Below are 22,576 nucleotides of genomic sequence, written 5' to 3' on the forward strand. Positions count from 1 at the left end.
AGAGAAACTAGACATTTCTTAGAAGGGAATGATACACTGGTTGAAGAGAGAAACTAGGCCTTTCTTGGAAGGGAATGAGACTTTGTACTTATTATTCCTACACGTTATCCTTATTTTCAATAGCATATTTGAATCGGTGAGACAAAGATTTTGAGTCCTGTGATCTACTAACTAAGCGATACTGGTCATTTCCTACACATTAGACGTATTTTCAATAGCATATTTGAACCGGTGAGACAAAGATTTTGAGTCCTCTACTCTACCGATTGAGTGATACCGGCCATTTCATTTCGTACACATTATCCTTATTTATTTTCATAGCAGATTTGAACCGAACCGGTGACACAAAGATTTTGAATCCTCTACCCTACCAACTGAACGATACTGGCCATTTCCTTTTCCAATACATTAGACTTTTTTATTTTAAAAGATGATTTGCATATATTGATTGGAGAGAGAAACAAAACATTCATGATAAGGGAGTGAAAAACTCTCCCTAAATCACCATGACCAAAATCGTAGTCTCACAGTCATACGTAATGGATCAAAGTGGACAATATATGTTAGATGTAAGCTTGAATTGTTACAATTGGTATTTAAGAGCTAGATACCGAGTGACGTGCCAACAAGGACACTGACCCCAATTGGAGTGGATTGTAAGATCTTACATCGATTGGAGGGAAAAACTAAATATTATGACACAATGAAGCAACGACGCTACTCCTTAAAACCTCTCCCTAACATTTTAAAACGGGACGACCATGGACTATTACAAATATTAATATAATTAAATACTCAGATTTAATTGACAATAAAGTTTGTTAGAGCAATAAAACTTGAAATGGGCCCTTTTATTACGCGAGCAAAGAATTATCAAAAATCGTAAATCAATTTAAACCATCGCTCTCATTCTCACGGCGACTCAAGCTCTTTACTCACACTCCGAGACTCCAATCCAATCACCGGCGATCCCTTTTCACCATCATTCTTCACATGTCCCGCCGCCACAGCGCCGCCGTAATCAGTAACATTACCATAAATCAACACCACTCCTCCGACGACGGCGCAACAGAACGCCACACCGGAAGAAACCTGCAACCTCGCCGGGACCACCGCCGCGACCGTAAATCCAACGCAACCGCCAATCGCTCTCATCCAGGAAAACCACATCGAAATCGCAGCCTCCTTCCCCGCCGGCGAGCAATCGAGCACCAAAACTCTTCCGTATGAATGAAGAAGCGCCGCCGCCGTGCCTTGAAGAGCGGCGAAGACGAATACCACAGGGCGCCGCCACGCGTCGTTGTGGAAGTAGAAACAGATGGCGGAAGTGACGGCGGAGAGGATAAACCCTAGGATCTGCATTTTAGAGGCGTCGGCTTTGATTCGGATCTGAAATTGATGGAGTAATGGAAGGGAAATGAGAGGGATAAGGAAGTAGATTAGCCATAGATAGAGAATCAAGACTGGCTTGAAGCAGATCTGGCCGATTAGGAAGAGTGAAACGGCGATGAAGACGGCGATTGTGGTGAATGAGGAAAGGAATCCGGCGGAGATTACGGTGCCGATTGCGTGAGGATATTTGAAAATTGTAAGAAGGTGAAGCTCTGAATCGGAAGGGATTGTTACAGAGACTGATCGATTTGTGAGGAAGACATGGAAAATTCCTAGAAGCCATTTCAGGCCGCCGAAGATCGTGACGATCCATAGGCTGAGGAAGTGGTTCTCGGCTCCTTCTTTCTCTTGCCTGTTGCTAGATAGAAATAAAATAAATAAATAAATAAATAGATTTAATTTTTTTTCTTTGGTTTATTTTGGCCCTTGCAATTTTAAAATATATATTTTGGTTAAATTAATCAAAATATCATAAACTTTATACTTTCAATTTTTTATGATATTGAATTTTTTAAAAAAATTGTGCTGAAAATTATTAATACTTAAACTTTTAAAAATAAAGTTTTATTAATAATTTTAAATGATTTTTAAATTAACTTTGTAAAAAATTCAAAAATACTTAATCATTCTCCTTTAAAATACTAATGAAAATTTAATAATAATATTAAAAAAATTCAGAAATAATTTATGAGGTGTTGATATATGATTTTTGTTCAGATATTGACGATAAGAATTATTTTTGTTAGTAAAAGTAAAGAGTGTTAATGCTCCTTTTAAAATTTTATGAGTATTTTTTAAATATATATTAACAGTAAAAATATTTTTTTTATAAATTTGAGGTTTTTATTTTTTTATTTTTAAGTTTAAGGTATTTTTGAAACACTATTAAAAGTTAAAAGGGTATTTTTGTAATAAAATAATAACGGTTTCCTACAAAATTAAAATAAAAGTATTTTTTAAACTATTTTGAAAGTTAAAAGATATTATTAAAAAAGTTTAGTGGATTTTTTTTTATTAATTTATTAATTTTATATTTTTTTTTCAATCTAAAATTTACCACAATATTTCATAATGGTGTATTAAAGAGTTTTCACTAGACCAAAATTAACCAAAATAACATTAAAAAATTTAATTTTATATCTAATAAGGACTCATTAAAAATTTAGTCTCTATAACATTAAATTTATTTATAAAAATAAAATATGTCAAGAATTTATAAAAAATAAAATTAAAATTTACCATTTAAATAATTTAAATTTTGTTGTAAATATGTGAACTAAACATGTAATTTTAAAAAAATTCATTAATTATTTATTAGAAAAAAGTTAATATTTTAGTACACATTTTCAATTTCATAGGTTTAGAGAAATGTTACCGTCGAAGCATGTGGTAAGTGAAGGCGGAGATAGCGGCGGCGCCCAAGCCGCCAACGGCGGTGGAGCACGACGAAATCAGACCAGACCCGGTTCTTCTTTGAGCAAATTTGGCCTTAAGGACGGTCGGTCCAACGAGGCCACGCAGCATGAGGCCAAGGTGACGCGTGTGAGAGGTGAAGGCAACCGAGTGAGCAATAACGATTAAAACAATGTAAAGAGGAAAAATCTTGACGGTTCTGAAGACGCCGGTCGGAAGACAAGAGAGTGCTCCGGCGGCGACGGCGCCGACAGCGATGAGGTGTTGATTGAAGCCGTAATCGAGGTGGAAAGAGGCGAATGCGAGGATTGGGCCGGCCAGAATCAGGCCCAAAGCCCATGAGATTGAGGTCCATATTAATGGCGAAAATCGGGTGCCCGATACTTTTATTGTGTGCTCCGTTAGTATTTGGTACCTGCGTCCAGCCAATCAGAGAAATCCACGTGTACGTTATTATTATTGTTTTCCATCCATTTTTCCAACATTCTTTTACTCCTAAAAAAATTTACCCTAAATATACTTTTTCAGACAAAATTGGTTAAAATATTGTAACGACTCACACACAAATCCACTGCCAGTAAATATTGTTGTTTGAGCTTTCCCTTTCGAGCTTCCGATTCTAAAATGCATCTACTAGGAGAAGGTTTACACACTCTTATAAAACGTGATTTGTTACAAAATGGTATTAGAGTCAGTCACCAGATGATGTGCTAGCCTTCTCGCTGTTCCCCGAAGGAGGTAGACACGAAGCGGTGTGCCGATAAGGACGCTGGCTCCAAAGAAGGTGGATTTGGGGGCGGTCCCACATCGATTGGATAAAGGAACAAGTGCCAGTGAACAAGTGTATAAAAGGTGATTTGTCACGAAATGGTATCAGAGCCAGTCACCAGACGATGTGCCAGGCTTTTCGCTGTTCCTCGAAGGGGGGTAAACACGAAACGGTGTACCGATAAGGACGTTGGCTCCAAAGGGGGTGGATTTGGGGATGGTCCCACATCGATTGGATAAAGAAACAAGTGCCAGCGAGGACGGTGGGCCCCGAAGGGGGTGGATTGTGATGTCCCACGTTGGGTGGGGAGGAGAACAAATCACTCTATGTGGAAACCTTTCCATAGAAGATGCGTTTTAAAAGCCTTGAAGGGAAACCCGAAAAGCCAAAAGGGACAATATTTACTAGCGATGGGCCCGGGTCGTTACAAATATATTGACTTGATGATATAGTTTATAACATTATTCATATAAATTAATATGATAACTGATAAAAATTATCATATAACGATTTTTACAATATATTTTAAAAATAAAATAAAGGGTAAAAATCATTTTAATTTTTTATATAATTATAAGTAATACTAATTTTTACCTACGAACTTACAGCTGCATTTCTCCTGGAGCGCAATCGAAGCCCATAACGCTCTTAAACCATCCCTGCGGCGGCTCCGTCGCAGCCCCACTAATCTGGCTGATAATCAACGGAAACACAACCGGAATCAACACCGTCAACACAGACAACGAGCACAGTTCATAGAAACACCATCCCGCCATCTCCATAATCGACGGCTTTTCCCCATGCCCTTCGTACGCCCTATACACCTCCTTCGCCCTCTCCAGCTTCGCCGCCATGCTGTGAAAATCCGGCGTATCCTTCCGGCTTCCGCCGCTGACCGACCTCGTCGTCGACGTGATCCGGCCGCTGCCAGACCTCGGCGGCGGTGCGTTCTGGATCTCCGATGACTTCGGTCGTGGACTCTGCTCGGCCATAGCGATGTGCGCACAAGGTGTTCGATGAAATGCCGAAGTGAAAAATTAGGGCAAATTTTAGCGTAGAGAGGGGTAGAGTATTAAAATGGGGGATTGGGATGGAGGTTGACGAGGCTACAGCTGGTGGAGCGAGAGAATCAATGAAGATTGAAAGAGGAGTTTCGATACGTTCAGTGACAATGGCGGCCCGTAGGTATGGATCTTAGCATCTTTCTATGCTTTTTCTCGTTTCTTCTTGTTTTTTTTCTTTTTTTTTTTTTTTTTTCTTTTTTTTTTTTTTAAATGTTAAAAATATCCTTTGTTCTCCAAATTTTTTTTAATTATTTTAATTAGTCTTTTATTTTTTGTAAATTCTATTTTTGTCTCTAACTTTCATCTTTTATTGTCTACGTTCCCTATATATATATATATATATATATATATATATATATATATTTCTTTGTTTTTTATTTTAAATTTTAAATTAAAACTTATTCATCTTCAAAGAAATTGCTTTTTAAATTAATGTTTTTAATTTTAATTTTTAATTTTATTGCCTTTTCTTTTTCTGATTTCTCCTATTTATTTAAAAAAAGAAAAAGAAGGAGAATAGCGTGTTTAATATTTATTTATATTTTTTTAATGTAAACAAAATAAAATAGGTTTTTGTAGTTATTGTTTATTAAGTTTAAATTAAGATGATTAATTATTCATTTTATATGGAAAACATGATAAATAATGATTTGCTCATACTTTTAGAAAATTGAAATTGGAGGAGAAAAACACGTGAAACCATTTTTGTTTTTTGTTTTTTGTTTTTTTTTTTATTTTAATTTTGTATAACTTTTGGGATATTTTTTTAATAGCATAAAATAATTACGAAACAATTTTAAAAAATAAAATAAGAAAAAACACAAGTGGTGTACAATCGAGAAAACGACCAAATAAAAGGCGTCCCAAGCCCAAATATCACAAGTACCACCTTGTCCCGGACCGTCGCAAGGAAAACTATAACAATTTTTTTTTTTTTTTTTTTTATATCCGGCATTAATTTGGAACCACGTGCATCTAAAGCACATTTTACTAAGATCAATGTAGTTGCATGTAAAGCTAAAGCAATAGGAACCAAGAAGTCTCCGGGGCCCTATTGTTAAGAATAGTGAATTACTGTTCTCATTAACAACATCTAACCAACCAACCTGGCAATCATATGCTTCGACCCACATTGAACGTCGGGCCGCTTGTTGAAGATAAAAGTACATCGAATCCATATGAAGTTTTTAGATTGAATCCATTGGACAAATATGGGTTCGATATGAAGTTTTCAGATTGAATCCATTGGACAAATATGTGTTCGATTCAATATGGGGTTTTCCCAGATTGAATCTATTGTACAAATATGGGTTCAATTCCGATCATGTTAGGATGAATTAGATAGTAATTTGGGATTAATTGAATTAGATAGTTATATTTTTTTAACTAACCATTGCTCAAATATGGGTTCAATTCCGATCATGGGTAAATATTTTAATTTTATGGTCTAATTTGATTTACCTAATACTTTTATTAATTTAAACGAGTGATTGTTTTTTTCAAAATTAAAATAATAAAGTGATTTTTTTTTTTATATAAATAAAAAACTAAAAAAAAAAAAAATATATATATATATATAAATAAGTGAAATGGAAGATTTGTATGATTCCATTCGGGCCTCTCGTTTGGAGGAAAGAACATCAATCATCAATATTCTCTCTCTCTTGTTTTTCTTTTTCACTTCGAAGTGTGCTTCATTCCTCAGGCAAGGCTTCCGATCGAGGAGAAATGTATTTCTCCAACGCGAATTTTGTCTCTAGCTCTACCATTCCGGCTGCGGTTCTTCCACTTCCTTCTCGAAATGTAATTTCTCGTGAAGTTTCTTTCTCGTTTTCTTTGGCGTTCTGCTCTATTTTACTTCGAAATTCTTTTTCCTCAAGTATTTTTTCTCTGTTTCTATCGGTAGTTTGCGTGTTTCAGGATGTCTCACCGGAAAATTCATCGGAGTTTGCTTTCTAGTTCAGTGTTGGAGTTTATGGCGGGAAGAAATCTCAGAGTTCTGTCGAATTCGAGTAATCGCGAGAGTAGCGATACTTCGACTGATTTTGACGTTCCGTTTCCACGAGATTATTTTGATCTTCTTGATCAGGTTTGGTTTCAATCACTTTAGAAATCTCGTTTGTTTTTTTGTTTTTACTTCTTGGAGCCATTTTTTCTACGATCACTTCAATGCTGTGTGCGTTTTCTTGTGGTAGTTAGCTACTTCAATTAACTTCCACTTAGCTTTTCATTTCATGTTTTTTTCAAATTACGTTAAACTTTGAGATGTAACTGTCATTTTCGGATCTCGTCTATAAAAAACTGCAGGCGAAAAAAGCAACTGAAGCGGCTTTAAGAGACAACAAACAGTTGATGGTTAGTTTTGAGCACATTTTGATTTCTGTGGAATGGAGAGAAGCATTTATAATAGATTCATAAAATAGTCTTGAGTTTTCTGATCAAATCTATTCTACTTCAGGAGATTGAATTTCCAACTGCTGGACTCGAATCAGTTCCAGGTTCTTCCTGTTCTCGATTTATTGCATTTTAATTGTGTTACCATCTCAAGTCTTTCCCAGGCCTCTCTAGTAACTTCCTTTGCCTGTTACAGACCATATAACCTTATGTATCAGGTGATGGCGAAGGAGGAATCGAAATGACTGGGAGTATGCAATTGATTCGCCAATTTTGTGACTGCTTCATAGAGCCACTGAAAGCCACCAGGACCAGAGTGGTAATGTCCTACTCCATTATCCTTCTATTGTCTTATAAAATAAAATGTTTGCGTTCACATATATATGCTATAGAATTTATCACTGGAAGGAACTAAGAAGCAATCGATCTTTTATGCGTCTCTCTGAAATTTCATCTGCATACAGATCAAAACTATGAAGATTTTTCCCTTTTTCTCGAGAAACTACTCAGTGAGGTCGACACAATGTGGCTAACACATTTTCATCATCAGATGTATGATGGAGAAGTTTTCAAATTCATATCTAGTGGTTATTAAGAGGCCTGCAGATTTTTAATCCAAATCTAATAGCTATTACAAGGCAGCCATATGATAGTGGCCTCATTCAATAATTTATCAATCTTTTCCTTCTGATATCAGTACTAAAAACTTCTCTGGTGCTATGGACTATAGTTTAGAAAAATCTTCTTGTTTTCTTCACAATTAATCAACTTTTTCCCTTTTATCTTTACGATTTATCAACTTTTGTCCTCCGAAATACATTCATATTTTGACATTTGAACGAGGAAATGTAATGCAGCTAGCATCCTTTCTTTGTTAACAATCATTGTTTTGTTTGTAATATGCATGCTGTCTGATGTTCTCTCTCTTTCCTGACCATGAAAAAGCTCTTTCACATTCTAGACTGTTGGTTATAGTAAAGAGAAACATTTGTAGTTCTTTCCAGAGGCCAACGAAGTAAAATTTGCAAGAAATACAGCATTTGAGGGAGCTTCGTTCAAGTTGGACTACCTCACGAAACCATCATTCTTTGAGGATTTTGGTTTTGTTGAGAAAGTGAAAATGGCAGATCGTGTGAAACCAGAAGATGAACTTTTTCTGGTTGCATATCCATATTTCAATGTCAATGGTTAGTGCAGCCTTCCTTTGTTTCTTTTCCCTCTTATTTTAAACCACTTTGCTCTTTGTCGGTTAAATTACATCGTCTTATTCCCCATTGCAGAAATGCTTGTGGTTGAAGAGCTTTACAAGGAAGCTGTCGCAAACACAACACGAAAGCTCATCATATTTAATGGAGAGCTCGACCGCATTAGATCCGGCTGTATCCTTTTATCATCTTTTCTATTATCCAACGAAGAGTGGGCTTGGGATCAACTTTTAAAACGGTAAAAATGACATTAAGTGGTTTCTGAATTTCAAGAAAAATGTCAAAATCTTAATTTTTTTTCATTTAATTGGTTCATGAACTTAAAAAAATGTCCTCTAGTGCATATTTTTTTAAATTTATGAGACTTAGATTAATAGTTTATTAGTCTAGTGAATTTAGCTGGTAATGATTTAGTCTCATAACTCAATTTTGGTACTTTTAAATTTGTAACAATATAACTCAATATGCAACAATTTATTACTGTGTATTTTATAATTTGTAACGATTTAGTTCTTAGTCTAAACAAATAGTAATTAAATCGTTACAAATTGAAATGGTAGAAACTAAATTGTTAATTGTTCATGTTACCGAGCAAAGTTGAAAGACTTGTAAGTCCTTTTTAATCCTCTTTTACTTCATAAAATGAGATGAATTTTCCCATGACAGGTTGTTGGGTTGTAATTCCACAGTTCTCTTTTATTATTATTATTATTATTTTGTGTTTGTTATGTGACTCGACCTTAATAGAGTAAAGATTATCCGCCATTTTTCTACCCAAAGCTGGCGGCACTTACGAAGACCCTCTTCCCCAAGATGGAGACTGTATATTACATCCACAACTTCAAGGGACAGAAAGGAGGAGTTCTTTTCAGGTTGAACACGACACTTTTAAATCTTTTCCCGTTGATTATTCCTGTTGAGGATTATTGAGAGTGAGTCTCACATTGGTTAATTTAGTGGAAGATCATGAGTTTATAAGTGAAGAATACTATCTCCATTTGGTATAAAGCCTTTTGGGGAAGCTCAAAGGAAAGCAATGAGAGCTTATGCTCAAAGTGGACAATATCATACTATTGTCGAAATCCATGATTCTTAACATGGTATCAGAGCCATGCTTTGAACTTAGCCATGTCAATAGAATCCTCAAATATCGAACAAAGAATTATAAGACTTGAAAGTGTTGTCAAAAGTGACTAAAGTGTCGAACAAAGGGGGTGTACTTTGTTCGAGGGCTCCAGAGAAAGGAGTCGAGCCTCGATTAAAGGGAGGCTATTCGAGAGCTCCATAAATCTCAGGAGAGTCTTATAGTATTGTGTTTCCCGTTAGAGTGGAAAATATTTAGATTATTTTTTTTCATAATAATAGAATTAAAACCTTCAATTATTGTGTTTCCCGTTATTTATGGTAATGTAGGTGCTACCCAGGTCCTTGGAAAGTCCTTAGAAAAGTGAGGAATAAATTCGTCTGTGTGCATCAGCAGCAGGACATGCCTTCTCTCAAGGAAGTCGCTTTAAACATTCTTCCATCATCTTGAGGTTACGTAACTTCTCCACTAATGAACTCCTACTTCACAATCATCTCACACACATTCCATAAACTTTTTTTTTTTTTTGTTCTATAGTTTTAGAAATCAAGCTTATAAAAGTTACTGATGTATATTTGGTTTATTTATTACTATAATAATTTCAAGATGGTTGGGAATGCTCGACTTATCAATTTATCCAGTAAACTACTGGGGGCTCATGTAGCCCGTTAAGATAAATTGCAAAAACAAAAATAATCTTTTCTATATTGAATGAGGATTATTTGGTTTAACTGCATATGTATTGAGCGAACTACATTTTTTTTTTGGCAGGTCTTATTAGACGATATTACCCTTCATTTTCATGCAAAGAGGATCATTTGTTTGCTAGCATCGAAGTCTTTTCTGGTAAATGCTACATCATCATAATCTGTATATTCCTATTCAATATTTGACGTCCATGAAATTTACGGAATGCCCAATAATACACATAATTAAAAAAAAAAAAAAAAAAAAAAAAAAAAAAAAAACTTCTAAAATTTAGTTTTATGTTTAATACATTCCTAACCTATTCCAATAATAATAATAACAGATTTATTAGTCTTTAAATCCACAAACTATAAATTTTGTATATAAAATTAGAATATACATAAAAAGTATGATTAAAAGTTTAGACATTTATACACTTTAAGGCCGTATTACAAACTTTTTAAAATTAAAGAAGACTTATTTTTGGAGTTAAAGACCCATCTGTAACTGTAATTTAACCTCAAGAAGGATTACTTTACGGTTAAATCTTAAAGTTCACTAAAATTCATTCAAAATGTAAGCATTAGAAAGAAAATAAAATTGAACTCTATGAACTATAAAACATAATTACAAATCCACGAACTGTTCAAGATTATTTGTTGCATATTGCTAAATCCAATTTCCCTCCAAGAAATACAGTGCAAAAAAAAGAAAAATGTACACAAGGAGAAAGTTCTTCGAGGGTATTATTGAGAAAACAACCATTTCCATTTCCATTTCCATTTCCATTTCCATTTCCATTTCCATTTCCATTTCCATTTCCATTCAGCTCAAACTATCAATAGTTATAAAACTCTTCCTTCCTCCTTCACCCTAAGAGATCACTAAAGTATCCCTTTTTGGGGGCCACAGAGAATCAAACAAAGGCACAAATATGAGGCATCTTTCAATATTAGGAGCTTGAAAAAGAGAAATGGTATTAACTCACTCGCTGGTATATAGTGATGCGGACGCATATGGTTCTATCTCATCCTTTTTCTTTCTAGCTTCTGTTTCGTGTAACAACAACCCCCCCGAATGACTCCAGTTCCTAAAAGCCCCACCCCCTTAATGAAGAAAGGTATAAGAAGATAGAGAAGGAAGTAGGTATTCTTCTATTTTCCACTTTTCTTTTTCTTTTTTTTATGTATAAAAAAAATAATATGGATATAAGTGGAGCTTCTGGGGAAAAGACAAGAATGCAATGGTATTGAGAAGGAAGTGAAAGTTAAGAGAGGGGGTGGAGAAATGAGTGTTTAGATGAAGAAGGAAGGACGAAGGACGAAGGAAGAAGGAAGAAGGGATAATTTGATGTATAAATTCAATCAGATGATGAGTCCAAGTTAGAGGGTATGGCTGAGGAGAGCTGAATATGAGACATTCGCACTGCTCCAAGTAATCTCTCTGGTAATTCTTCTGTTGTATTTGCCTACATTTTTTCACACACCGCCAAAACAAATTATATAACTGCTTTTAACACTTTTATAATAATACCATTTTTCTAATCTATTTTTACCACTTATTTTTCCTTAACTTGATTAACAAAAAATTTCGATAAAATATATTTTTTTTACATAAGCTAGTAGGCCGTATTTAATCTACCAGAACTGTATATTCAAAAAAACGCTATGACTAGTAAACTTGGTGGAAATTTAGAACATGTTAAGTGGAAATGACTTTGAAATAGTTAAAAATCACTTTTGTTCTAAACAATCAATTTTGATGGTATGAACATCTCGTTTAAAAGTAAAAAATCTAGTATTAAATTAATTTTAAACGAAGAAAACAACATGTTTTAGTTTCAAACATGTTAATCGAAAGTGATTTTAACCATTTTAAAATCACTCCCAAAATATGTCCTAAAAACTCATTTTTATTCCCTAACATCATTCTTTTTCTCCTTTTTCTCCCGATGAACATATTTAATTATTGAATTTCCACACCAAAATTGGTCTCTCTATATATCATACCTCTCTAAATTTTGTCTCCAAATTTATTTTTCTTCCCCCTTCTCTAACTCATTTTCCTAAAATATCACTCTAAAATTTCCCTCTAAAACTTTTTCCCTCTTTATCTATAACTTATAACTTGTTTTTCTCTAGTATCTTATAAATATAAATAGAATGATAAATTTTGAAAACTTGTTTGTTGTTTTAAAACTATTGCACGGCGGATTAAAAAGATAACTAATAAACATTTTTTTTGTTTGGGAAACAAAAACAAAAAAAAAATTTGTTAATAAATGACCCGTTTTAACAAAAGACCATTCAAGGGATACTTCAAAACTTTCAAATTATGATGTAAAAGTAACGACCATTGCATCTTCATCAACAAAAGAAGAAACTTTGCAGAGTTTGAAAACAAACCTGTATAAGGAAAGCCATGTCAACCACCAATGTTGTAATTACACCAATGACAAGTCCCAAAACTCCATTAGCAACTGTCGACGAGCCAATATCGACATCGACCTGCACGAACAAAGATCACTCATAAGTATCACAATACTTGTGTTGTGAGATTAAAAACAAACAAACAAACAAGCATTTTCTCTATTGATTGAATGTATTAAAGAATCTGTTCTTGTTCTTAGCCAAAACCAACGGAAAGTTCAAGAGTCATGGAGAGTTTGTACCTCTAAATACTTGGGCCCTCGAATATAGTTGCAATCAACTGCTTTTCCCAATAAGCATGGCGTACTTCCAACACTTTGGCGAACAATCCATGAACCCTGCATCATTTCATATTTTTAATAAACATAACCAAAAATGGCTTCTTATAAAACATTTAAATACAACGTTGGGGGGTTTTGAACCAAAGGCACTTAATCCATTGACATTTTTAATGAAAAATTAGAGATTCAAACCATCCAGAGTTATACCATCATTGTGATTTATTATTATTATTATTTTGGGTTAGAAAGAATTTTCATTAAAAAAAATGATACTCAATTTTAGGAAAAAGGGGCAAAAAAAAAAAAAAAAAAAAAAAAAAAAATTGTTCCAGTTGAACGTTAACTGATAAGGAGAACAGTTGCAAAATTTTCTCAGAAAACAAGTACAAAACCTTGAAAAGATTTCTAGAGACACCCTACATAGCTCTCCTATTCATCACCTATCAATAAAGAATAATAAGACTAAAATTTCAAGCAATGGAAGATCGAATGGTATCTGGAGATATATACCTTGGGAACTGAAGGAATGAGTTTTAACCTACTGTTGCGAAATTCATCGTCGCCATCAACAAAGCGTTGCAAAAGAGATCCAGAAATTAGTTCCTTCGTCACGAAATAAAATATCATGCTGTAGTGCGTCGAACCAGGTACCTGAACAAATAGCATTAACTCGACCATCAGAACTCGGAGTATAGTACATTCAGTTTCCTCTTTGAATTGAAATGAAATAGAGAGCTTACTTGCACGTTTATGACGATAGAGAAAAGACCCTTTTCTGAAGCAACCTAAAGAAGTAAACATATACAGAAACTTTAATCCAACAAAAAGAGAAGTAACACAGAGCTTTCAAGTTTATTTAAATGAAAAATGCGAAAGGGTTAAGTGATGATGATGTATCTTGTTGCCTTGCCTGATGATTATTTAGTAAAAAAAAAAGTATAATTGGAGAGGGCAGTCTATAAGAGACGAGAAAACCAAGGTTTGTATAATATAATCTAGAGATAAAGTGAGAATGCCAAACTTGTAGCACAGACATAAGAGCTTACTTGAGCTGCACAGCCTTGACGCCTGGCAACGTGGTCCATTCTTTTCGTGTCCTTCAGCCAATCGACAGCAACCAGATCCATTAAATGCTTCCCAGCTGGAATCTTTGAACACAACATTAAGCACAGACATAAGCGTTCTCTTAACAGGATCGGCCTTTCGGAAATGGAAACAGATCCAGAAGAATATCGTAGTAAGTGAAAAGGTTTAAAGTACCTTAGTCTTATCGAAACAAAAGGTCTTGCTACGAACTCTAAAGTTGTTTCCATCAGAAATTCTCCAGCAGTCTCGAGAAGTATCACGATCATCGTGCCTTACATTTCCCGAGAAACTGGATAAATCAATTCGATCAATTGATTCTTCTTCCAAGGCTTACATCATCCAAATACGAAATTAAATCAGCATTACTACGCAATTATTTGTCCCAAATAACAAAAGGATACTAGAGCGCATAAGAATTTACCTGCTCTCTTGCTATCATTCTCCTGCTCGTTTGGGTATACCTAAAAATTAAAACACTTGTTATAAGGTGGAAAATATGCTAAATAACAATAATAAAAGAAAACAGTTATTGTTATTATTCATATATTAGAATAAGAAAACCACAATGAATCTCACTGCAGCTTGTACCTCTGGTTCATTCTCAGGTATTTGATATTCTTCATCTTCGTCAGAGTACTCATCCAACATCACAGAATTTCTATTTGCAGCATTCATTTGATCAGAAGAACTAGCATGAACGCTAGACCCCTGAACTTTCAGGCTCTTCTGTGATGAAACTGAAGATGAAGCCATATTTACCATAACTGGTATTCTTAGAGGAGCAGTCCTTTCATCTGTTTGTGCAAACCATTCACGCAGCCCTATCATAGGAAGGAAAAAATGGGAGTTGACTGCATGATTTCCATAAAGTAATATATCATTCATTAGCGCTATAATTTCATGAGTTTACTTTGAAAATGCCAATAAGCTCTAGGAACTTGATGGAATGTGGAATCCCCACTGCATAACATCACAACCTTCTCGTACGATATATATAAGAGTAAAAGAAACATACAAAGTCCTAATAAATTTTCTAATATTTGGAACTGGATTAGCTTAATATCTTATCTCTACAAAATTATTTCAAAGGCACTTGCTGAAAGACAGAAGAAAGTGTTTCCTTTGATTATTCACGAGGACCAGACAACTTTTATAGATGGAGGGCAGATTTTAGATACCATTATGATTGCGGTTGACGAATAGATCTCGTAGAAGAAGGCTGGTTGCATCCTCAAATCGGATTATGAACAATCTCATGACAAAGTGGATTGGTCTTACCTTGATGCTATGCTTGAACAAAAAAGGCTTCAGTAAGAGGAGGAGAAAATGGATTTGGGGTTGCTTGTCCACTGTGAACTTCTCGGTTATTATAAATGAGAAACCAAGAGATAAACTTGAGGCTAGAAGAGGGTTAAAACAAGGGGATCCTCTCTCCCCTTACTTATTTACGATGATAGAAGATTTGATTAGTCAGTTAGTTCTGCCAACATAGAATCCTCAAAGGCTTTTTGGTGGAAGAAATGCAATTTAAAACATCAAAGTTGTAATAAAGTAATGCAATTTTAAAAATTCCTTGAGCGAGGCAAGAGCTAGAGGAGCTACCTACCAGCAACACTATTTAACATTTGCAAGAGACAATGTTGCTGAAACGATGACAAATAGCCCACACCCCATCCTTTCAGATCAATCTGCATGAGATGCTGCACCTGAGTTCTTGGCTTTCCATTTCGAGGTTTCAGAGGTGAAATGTTGAATCCTCCACCTTAGAAAATCAGGAAAAAAAAGAAAAGGCAGTTGAGATGGCATGTGTAAAACTCATTGTAAAATAGCTCTATTTTTCAAAATTTCAGTCCTAAATGAAAATGTTTGACAACTCACTCTCAATATGGGCCCTCACATACCCTGGTTGTGGACCACAATTCTCATGCTCCCTTGAGCGAAATAATACAACTGCATGACATCAAGAGGAAAAGAAAGTTAATTTATCACCAGTGGCAACAAACGAGAGTTGATCATCAAAACACTAACCATAATTTCCATCGTCATTCCGGCGCCAATAGCGCACATAGCAGAGGTCACGGGGCCATACCAACCTGTACAGCATGAGAAATTCACAATAGGAAAATGAACGCCAAGAGAGAAAACTTTGCACCACTCCCAACATATTGTAGCAAAAATGGTTACTCCCACAAAACAACGAAGGGCATGTAATGCAGACAAATTACAAAAAAAAAAATACTAGAATCTAAGAAATGGTAATCGATGCAGACCAACTCGGACAGCGTTCTCCAAACCCTACTCTAATTAGTTCTTGGGTTTAAAACGAAAATACATGTGTATATATATACATACATGAAACTGAAATGTTGCGTACAAATTTGATAATGCTTGAAAATAAACCAGAAATGCTAAATAGTCCCAGATTGAAAATCTGTTCTCTTAGCTCTCTGTTTTCATCATAGGACACTTATTTTCTCCATATGTAACACATTTGATCAACTTTTGGAAAAAAGTATCTAAGACGTTCCAGAAAGCAGCTACCGAATAAATAGAAATCACATCATAGAGTGGTTATTGTCGAGGATTTATGTGCCTATTTCAAAAGTTCACCTTGATTAATTTACATGTGTTCTTTAATTATGCCTGTGAAATCTTTGTCCGCAAAATTGAGGAAAAGGTAACAGCTTTTTCTGATAAATGGAAACGCAAAAATAACTTTTTGTAGAGGCATATTACATTGGAAACCAGTCTAGCTGTAGCCTATGGTAGAGTATTGCCGTATGTCCATCCACCTCTTCAACCAAGCTACCATATTGGAAACTGCAGTCCCACCTAACAATTACATAAATGAAACTTTGAGAAGCACAAACATTTGAAATAGGCCGCGAAATCACAATTTAGGAATATAATGACAGCTAATGTTAAAATGATTCTTCGGAGAAAATAACCACTTATGGGCTTTGATAATAATGTTTCAAAGGCATGACTATGTAATGGTGCATTGAGGAAGTCAAATATGACATTTTCCTTGCCCAAAATTGTTGGGTTGTAATCAAGGAAGCTAACCTACAATTTTTCCGACACATTCAATAATGGAATTTGTTAGGATACTATTAGCATAAAACTTTTCGTTTATAATCAATTTATGGTAGGCTAAGCAGGACAAATTAAAGAATAGGCTTCAAATTTTACAAGTAACAAAACTGATTTCAACATACACAAGAAATTCAATAAAATTAGCTTTCTATATAGCTTGGAAATCTGAGTTCCATTTCTTCTGCATAGTTTTTTATTAGATACAAAATGATTTCATTTATAATCAATTTTTAAAAAACATTAATAGTAATAAGAAAAAATTTTAAAAAAAAAACTATTGCACTAAGTCTACAAGTGTCTCAAATTGACAAGGGAAACACCTACTCAAACCGTGTTCCATCCATGCTCATGACAAGTTCAAAGATTTCCTCACAAGTAGCCTCCACTACACCAACAGCTTTCATTGCCCTACTATAGCTCCTTGGCTACAAAAAGAATTTATACATGATCATTTACACTATGAACTTATCAATGACAAGACCTACTCATGAGTGTAAACAATGAGAAAAAACTTACAAGGTAGTCAACCTCCACAAGCTCTTCAAAGATGCGAAGTCCTGCCAATGACCAGATTGAGAAGATCACCATAAATGCGAAATTACAAATGCAATTCTCCAAGCATCCATTTTATTGTTCTATCCTTTGTTATACAGGCTAATTTAAAAATTAAAAAAAAAAATAAAAAAGAAAAAGAAAAAAACAACAACAACATTAAGTAGCTGACCATTTTGGCACTGAACTAGACGCCAATGCTTCCGTGAAAAGGCTTGACTATTGGCATTTTGATTTGAAAAATCTGATCCAATTTCCCTTGTCCAGTCAAATACAGACTCTGGAGGTCCTGCCATACATTACATGGTAATGGATTTAAAAGACGAGTTATCAAATTATGAAAAAGAATTGGGTGCCATATCATTGAAAGAAAAGAGAAAAAAGTGAGAAGCAAAACTATAATTGACAGACCATTTCCAAAGGTTGTCCTTCGCAGTAAACTTGGACGAGCACTCTCCTCATCTTCCTGTGCACTGATCCTAGTAATGTTTCATAAATAAAGAAGACATGTCTCACAAAAATGCGCATTGAGCAGAAAATAGACATATAACTGGTAATATGTTCCAGAAGGACAAGAGGAACATTTTTATAAGAAGCATATTAAACCAATCTTTTTAGGATGTTAAAACACCGTAAAAAATGTAGGGAAAACGTCAAATCAGATTTAAGATTTCTATAAGAAAAACATTCAACCAATCTTTTTAGGATGTTAAAACACCATTAAGAAATGTGGTAGAAAATATCAAAGCAGAAAACAAGTTTTCAACTGTATTACATATTTAAACTACATATTAGTAAAAAGACAATATGCAGATCCATTGTCAAATTATCAAGTCAACTCAACAAATAACCACTTCCTATATGCAAAAGGTAAAGCTTATGACCCCAAGTTCTAATGGCCAGGGATATCCTCATTCCCAAGAACAGCATTCTAGACAAGAGATACTCAAGTGTCATAACATAAGCTGCAATTATGAGAGGCTTATCTCATATCCAACCAAGACTAGAGAAAGACTAAGAATGTGGCCGAATTAAATTCAAATGAATCATGTGAAAAGACTGGTAGACTGAACAAAAGTAACAGAACTTATTAACTGATGCCTTCCCAATTTGACAATGAATAGAATGAAGAGAAATCAAACGGGCATTGATCAATAATTATCTATTATTTTATCCACGCTTATTTTTTTATCTTTCCTTTCCTTAAATCATAACTGTGAAGGGGAACTACTAATTTATTACTCTTGCTCCGTTTCTGAAGCATTCCCATGACAAGGCCACAACATTTCACTTAGCACTAGTTACTATCTTTTCCTTTCAACCTATCATATGCATAATAATGCTCAAGATATTTTAGGGACTTCTTGTGAGAAGAGAATGCAAAGGCCATCAGTTAGTTACAAGTATTATCTGTACCAAGTAAAATAAATTCAAAACTAGTTTAAGCACTATCAGCTACCATTTTTCTTTTTTTTTTTTTAATGAATAAGATAAAAAAATTCCTTGGGGGGGGGGGGGGGGGGGGGAAGTGTGTGATGAATGCTAAAAGTACAGAACATAAGTACCCTAATTACAGCATCTCCAGGTAAATCATTTTACAGATTCTTGGATACAAATCGAGGGAAAATGTACTCACTGACTTTCATGATCCGAGGAGGAAGCAGTCCTCCCATTATCCATCCCAGATTTATATTCAAATGATATAAACTTGTTCCCATTAGGAACTTGTGAGCCTTGGTGCTGACATTTCCACATGCAAATGAGATTAGATTCATTAATTCATGAGATATAGTAATAAGAAAACTAGCATAAATGTTTAATCGGAGGGCAAATGATGGATATGAAGAAAACCATGCCCAAAAAAAACAAAGAACCCATTATAAGAACTAAAATAAAATAAGCAATAGACAGCCATTTGGATTTCAGGCATTAAGGTAATATCCAAGACATGATAGAAAATAATATAGGAGGATATTCTTAATAAAAAGATGAGAATAACTGTTCAATACTGGTACGTTCTTCATTATTAACGATATTCTTTTTATAGGAAACAATAACTTATCATTCATGTATGAAAAGATTAAAAGCCAAAAACTCTATGACAATGAACTTACAAAGCACTCCACTTCGGTTGGAGTTAATGTTGGAAAACAAGTAAAGGAAATTCGAATACTACCAGATCAATGACAAGCTCTATTTTCTCCTTCCATAGTAGTGCTTCTTGGATATTGAAGGCCGCCATCTGCAAAGCAAATGCTGATTAAAATCAGTGCACCCGTCAAGGTTTTGACTATTGAAAAAAAACATGTGATGAAGCAGGGCATCCCATAGTATGTCCAGTCCAACAAAATTTCCTCATATGCAAAAAATAAACTATGAAAAAACATAGAAAACAGGAAGCCTAAAAATTACTGTGCAACTTGTTAAAATTATTGAATTCTGAATAAAATTATGATACACCAACTCTCCCCTATCTACAAAATAATGATTAATAATTGCGATTGATGACCATACCAAATAAAGTATGAGAGAACCCAGTAGCATAAATTATTCATACGTAGATTATCAATGCGAAGATAATACAATGGGCAAAAATCATACAATCTTCATCAATCAAGTCATTGGAAGTAGGAACAAACCGTAATTCGATGGTACTTCTCTTTCTTGTTGTAAACAGACAAGACGTAAACCATCTACAACATCAAAAATAGGAATTGAAATGGATCGTTAAAGTAATATACAATGAAGGAGTGTTAGCACCATTATTCACACTAAACGAAATACCGAATTAAGAAGGTGAAAAATTCAGAACCGTGAAATCACAATCCTAATGGCTGATGATCTGATACGAGATACACATATTTATCACTAACTCATCCAACAGGCTTAAGTATGTATGTTAGTAATTGAAAATTGGAACTGGGAAGGCATAATTATTTGCAAGATCATCTAGTTGTACATGGAATTGAAAATTGAACATAGTCTCGCGGACTAGAGTGGTTAGATATCTACTTCAGAGGGATAATTATTATATCCCAGGATTTTCGGACGCTAAAAGCCCAAAAAGGCAAACTAAACTGCCAGGCCATACCAGCAATAAGAAGAGGTGGCCAAAACTTGGCTTCATTCACCGGAAAATATTATAAATGCTTGGTTTCTTTCTGCCTTAAATAATTAGAATTGAAAATGCATTGTATGACATATGTTACAATTATCAAAGAGTCAAAGACACACGAACAGGAACCTCGACCACTCTTTCTCTCTCTCTCTTGGTGGCACTGTGGACTTTCTGAGCATCATGATCCTGAGTTATGAACAAATCTACTATAGACTAGTTCACTCGTTAAGGAGTCCAAACTACAAACAATTGCAACCTCCTTCCCGCAAGAAGATACAAAAACAACTAAGATATTTAGTCCTCGGTTGCAGCCAATTCTGCCTTTGCAGTAGAGTCTACTTGTTGCAACAAAAAATAACTTAAGTGTAACAGGTAAGTTGGCTACATTCGAAATCTTAAATAAACTGTTTAGTTCAGCTAAAGCAAATAAATAGCTTTCATCCTCGCAATCACAAGACAAACATATTGTTAAAGAGAGAAAAGTAGAAATAGAAATAGAAATAACAACTGACATGTCCATTGTGCGTCTTTAAGCCACGATCCTCCACTCTACAGTTTCCATCTACTAGCATGCTCTTAATTGGAACCTGCCTCGAAAGATCATAAAACAGGCACGTAAGAAATTCATTTCTAAAAAAAACGTAAGAATGCAGATGGATATGACACAGGCATTTGACGCAATTTAGCCATTCGTGCATATTAATATCTTATACGGAGATGCTACAACTTCACTCGAAATACAAAACACAACACCAAAAATCGAAAATCCTGAACTATATCGCACAACACCTACTTGATTATCCTGCGGCTTCCTCTTATAATACGCCAGTAACCGAGATTCAAGCACAAAATACCGCATGTGAATGAAGGACCTGCCAATCTTCCGCCGGCCATACCGCACCATCCAACCTTCATACACAATCTTCGACGACATACCTTTAACAAACTTGATTTGCGCCAGATGAATTCCTCCTACAGGCCGAAAACTGAATATCTGAAATAATCAAATAGAGTATGCACAGTTTCGCAAACTCGGAAGCTCAGAAAACAATCCTTGCTTCCTTGCTTCCACAACATCAGTAGAGTTCAAGTGACTTGATCGATCATCGCGACGCTGAGAATTTCTGAGGCAAACAATCGAAAACACAGATTCAGACGTCCGGCATGGCAAGGACAAGAACTTTCAAGTTTCTAACCACAATTCCAAATTCCTCACAAATTCACTTTTGCAATTTGAGTCTACCAGTAAAGACAACAAATCAAACCATTCTCTCTTTAAAGTGAAAAACAAATTCAAATGACAAAACAAAAGAGAATTGACTTTAGAGAGGAAGTGTAGGTCCATCGGGCGAGCCGTCGGAGCAACGCGATCGGAGAAACCGCGACATCTAGGAAGTGGTGGCGATGAGAGAGAGAGAGAGAGAGAGATCGGACGATTAAGAACGCGGGTAAAGATACTGATGAAATGAAGGGCGAGGGAACCCACGTAAGTGAAAGAGTGGTGTTGGGAGGAGGAGTAACACGTGTACGGTGGTGATTTGGCGGTGACGAAGATGATGGTGGGTGATAATAACAGAGCTTTGGCGCCGTCACGAAATCCAAATAGACTCGAAACTAGGTGGCGACCGGTGTGGGGGTTTACCTTCGTAAGGTCCATTGCACTTGCGGTGGGGCCGCTCAGACACGAACAAAACTTATATTATTTTTTATTTTCTCCGGAATCCGGCAGGATAAAAAATCCACAATAATGTGAAATGACCAAAATATCCTCCTTCAATGTTCAAAGATTTGTAATAGTTTAGTTCTCGGAAAGGGCATTTTGGACAGAGATATATTTTCCGTCAAGTTGTGTATGCGTGCCTCGCACGTGCAACGTTGTTTTAATTATTTTGAAAATAAAAATATCCATTTATACACTAAACACAAAAGTTTTATTTATTAAAATATTAAAATAATAATTATACCAATTTTAGAAAACAAGTAATAAATACGGATGATTTTTCATT

At 35.0% G+C, this 22,576-nt stretch overlaps 3 protein-coding genes across 6 annotated transcripts; 1 reads left to right on the top strand and 2 right to left on the bottom strand.

Moving 5' to 3' along the window:
* Positions 1-637: 637 nt before the first annotated feature.
* On the bottom strand, positions 638-4,581 carry LOC111810603 (uncharacterized). Of its 2 annotated transcripts, none has more exons than XM_087117198.1 (3): positions 4,181-4,581; positions 2,768-3,220; positions 638-1,750 (listed from the first exon to the last, which is right to left on the bottom strand). In XM_087117198.1, the coding sequence occupies exons 1-3, from the start codon at positions 4,564-4,566 to the stop codon at positions 913-915; spliced, it is 1,677 nt and encodes a 558-aa protein (XP_086973324.1). In that variant the 5' UTR covers positions 4,567-4,581; the 3' UTR covers positions 638-912. The 2 variants fall into 2 exon arrangements, with proteins under 2 accessions (XP_086973324.1, XP_023553100.2); XM_023697332.2 differs by having other exon boundaries at positions 641-1,744; positions 4,181-4,497.
* LOC111810607 (LOW PSII ACCUMULATION protein (DUF1995)) lies at positions 4,505-10,225 on the top strand. 3 transcript variants are annotated; one of them, XM_023697336.2, is made up of 11 exons: positions 4,505-4,759; positions 6,344-6,441; positions 6,545-6,727; positions 6,946-6,993; positions 7,097-7,136; positions 7,251-7,351; positions 8,027-8,219; positions 8,313-8,411; positions 8,992-9,109; positions 9,651-9,772; positions 10,093-10,225. In XM_023697336.2, the coding sequence occupies exons 2-10, from the start codon at positions 6,367-6,369 to the stop codon at positions 9,769-9,771; spliced, it is 978 nt and encodes a 325-aa protein (XP_023553104.1). In that variant the 5' UTR covers positions 4,505-4,759; positions 6,344-6,366; the 3' UTR covers position 9,772; positions 10,093-10,225. The 3 variants fall into 3 exon arrangements, with proteins under 3 accessions (XP_023553104.1, XP_023553103.2, XP_086973325.1); XM_023697335.2 differs by lacking the exon at positions 4,505-4,759 and having other exon boundaries at positions 6,241-6,441; XM_087117199.1 differs by lacking the exon at positions 4,505-4,759 and having other exon boundaries at positions 6,241-6,441; positions 6,559-6,727.
* Positions 10,226-10,598: 373 nt separating this feature from the next.
* LOC111810608 (protein ENHANCED DISEASE RESISTANCE 2) lies at positions 10,599-22,046 on the bottom strand. Its single transcript, XM_023697337.2, has 23 exons — positions 21,892-22,046; positions 21,364-21,694; positions 21,083-21,157; positions 20,092-20,145; positions 19,629-19,694; positions 19,089-19,192; positions 17,864-17,931; positions 17,625-17,741; positions 17,417-17,457; positions 17,225-17,325; positions 16,541-16,636; positions 15,833-15,897; positions 15,683-15,754; positions 15,411-15,566; positions 14,393-14,625; positions 14,226-14,265; positions 13,979-14,133; positions 13,765-13,866; positions 13,459-13,503; positions 13,229-13,369; positions 12,680-12,775; positions 12,414-12,515; positions 10,599-11,476 (listed from the first exon to the last, which is right to left on the bottom strand). The coding sequence occupies exons 2-23, from the start codon at positions 21,502-21,504 to the stop codon at positions 11,369-11,371; spliced, it is 2,178 nt and encodes a 725-aa protein (XP_023553105.1). The 5' UTR covers positions 21,505-21,694; positions 21,892-22,046; the 3' UTR covers positions 10,599-11,368.
* Between the last annotated feature and the right edge of the window lie 530 nt (positions 22,047-22,576).

The sequence above is a fragment of the Cucurbita pepo genome, chromosome 14 (assembly GCF_057944985.1).
Source record: "Cucurbita pepo subsp. pepo isolate OVF chromosome 14, ASM5794498v1, whole genome shotgun sequence".
Lineage (NCBI taxonomy): Eukaryota > Viridiplantae > Streptophyta > Magnoliopsida > Cucurbitales > Cucurbitaceae > Cucurbita > Cucurbita pepo.

Excerpts from the sequence above, each read along its gene's own strand:
- LOC111810608 (XM_023697337.2), bottom strand. The coding sequence starts at position 21,504 with ATGTCGTCGAAGATTGTGTATGAAGGTTGGATGGTGCGGTATGGCCGG. Across the intron at positions 21,158-21,363 it reads GGAAGCCGCAGGATAATCAA|GTTCCAATTAAGAGCATGCT; the intron begins GTAGGTGTTGTG and ends CTTTCGAGGCAG. Across the intron at positions 20,146-21,082 it reads TAAAGACGCACAATGGACAT|ATGGTTTACGTCTTGTCTGT; the intron begins GTCAGTTGTTAT and ends TTGATGTTGTAG.
- LOC111810603 (XM_087117198.1), bottom strand. The coding sequence starts at position 4,566 with ATGGCCGAGCAGAGTCCACGACCGAAGTCATCGGAGATCCAGAACGCA. Across the intron at positions 3,221-4,180 it reads GCTCCAGGAGAAATGCAGCT|GTACCAAATACTAACGGAGC; the intron begins GTAAGTTCGTAG and ends GGCTGGACGCAG. Across the intron at positions 1,751-2,767 it reads ACTTACCACATGCTTCGACG|CAACAGGCAAGAGAAAGAAG; the intron begins GTAACATTTCTC and ends ATTTCTATCTAG.
- LOC111810607 (XM_023697335.2), top strand. The coding sequence starts at position 6,241 with ATGATTCCATTCGGGCCTCTCGTTTGGAGGAAAGAACATCAATCATCA. Across the intron at positions 6,442-6,544 it reads TTCCACTTCCTTCTCGAAAT|TTTGCGTGTTTCAGGATGTC; the intron begins GTAATTTCTCGT and ends TTCTATCGGTAG. Across the intron at positions 9,110-9,650 it reads AAAGGAGGAGTTCTTTTCAG|GTGCTACCCAGGTCCTTGGA; the intron begins GTTGAACACGAC and ends ATGGTAATGTAG.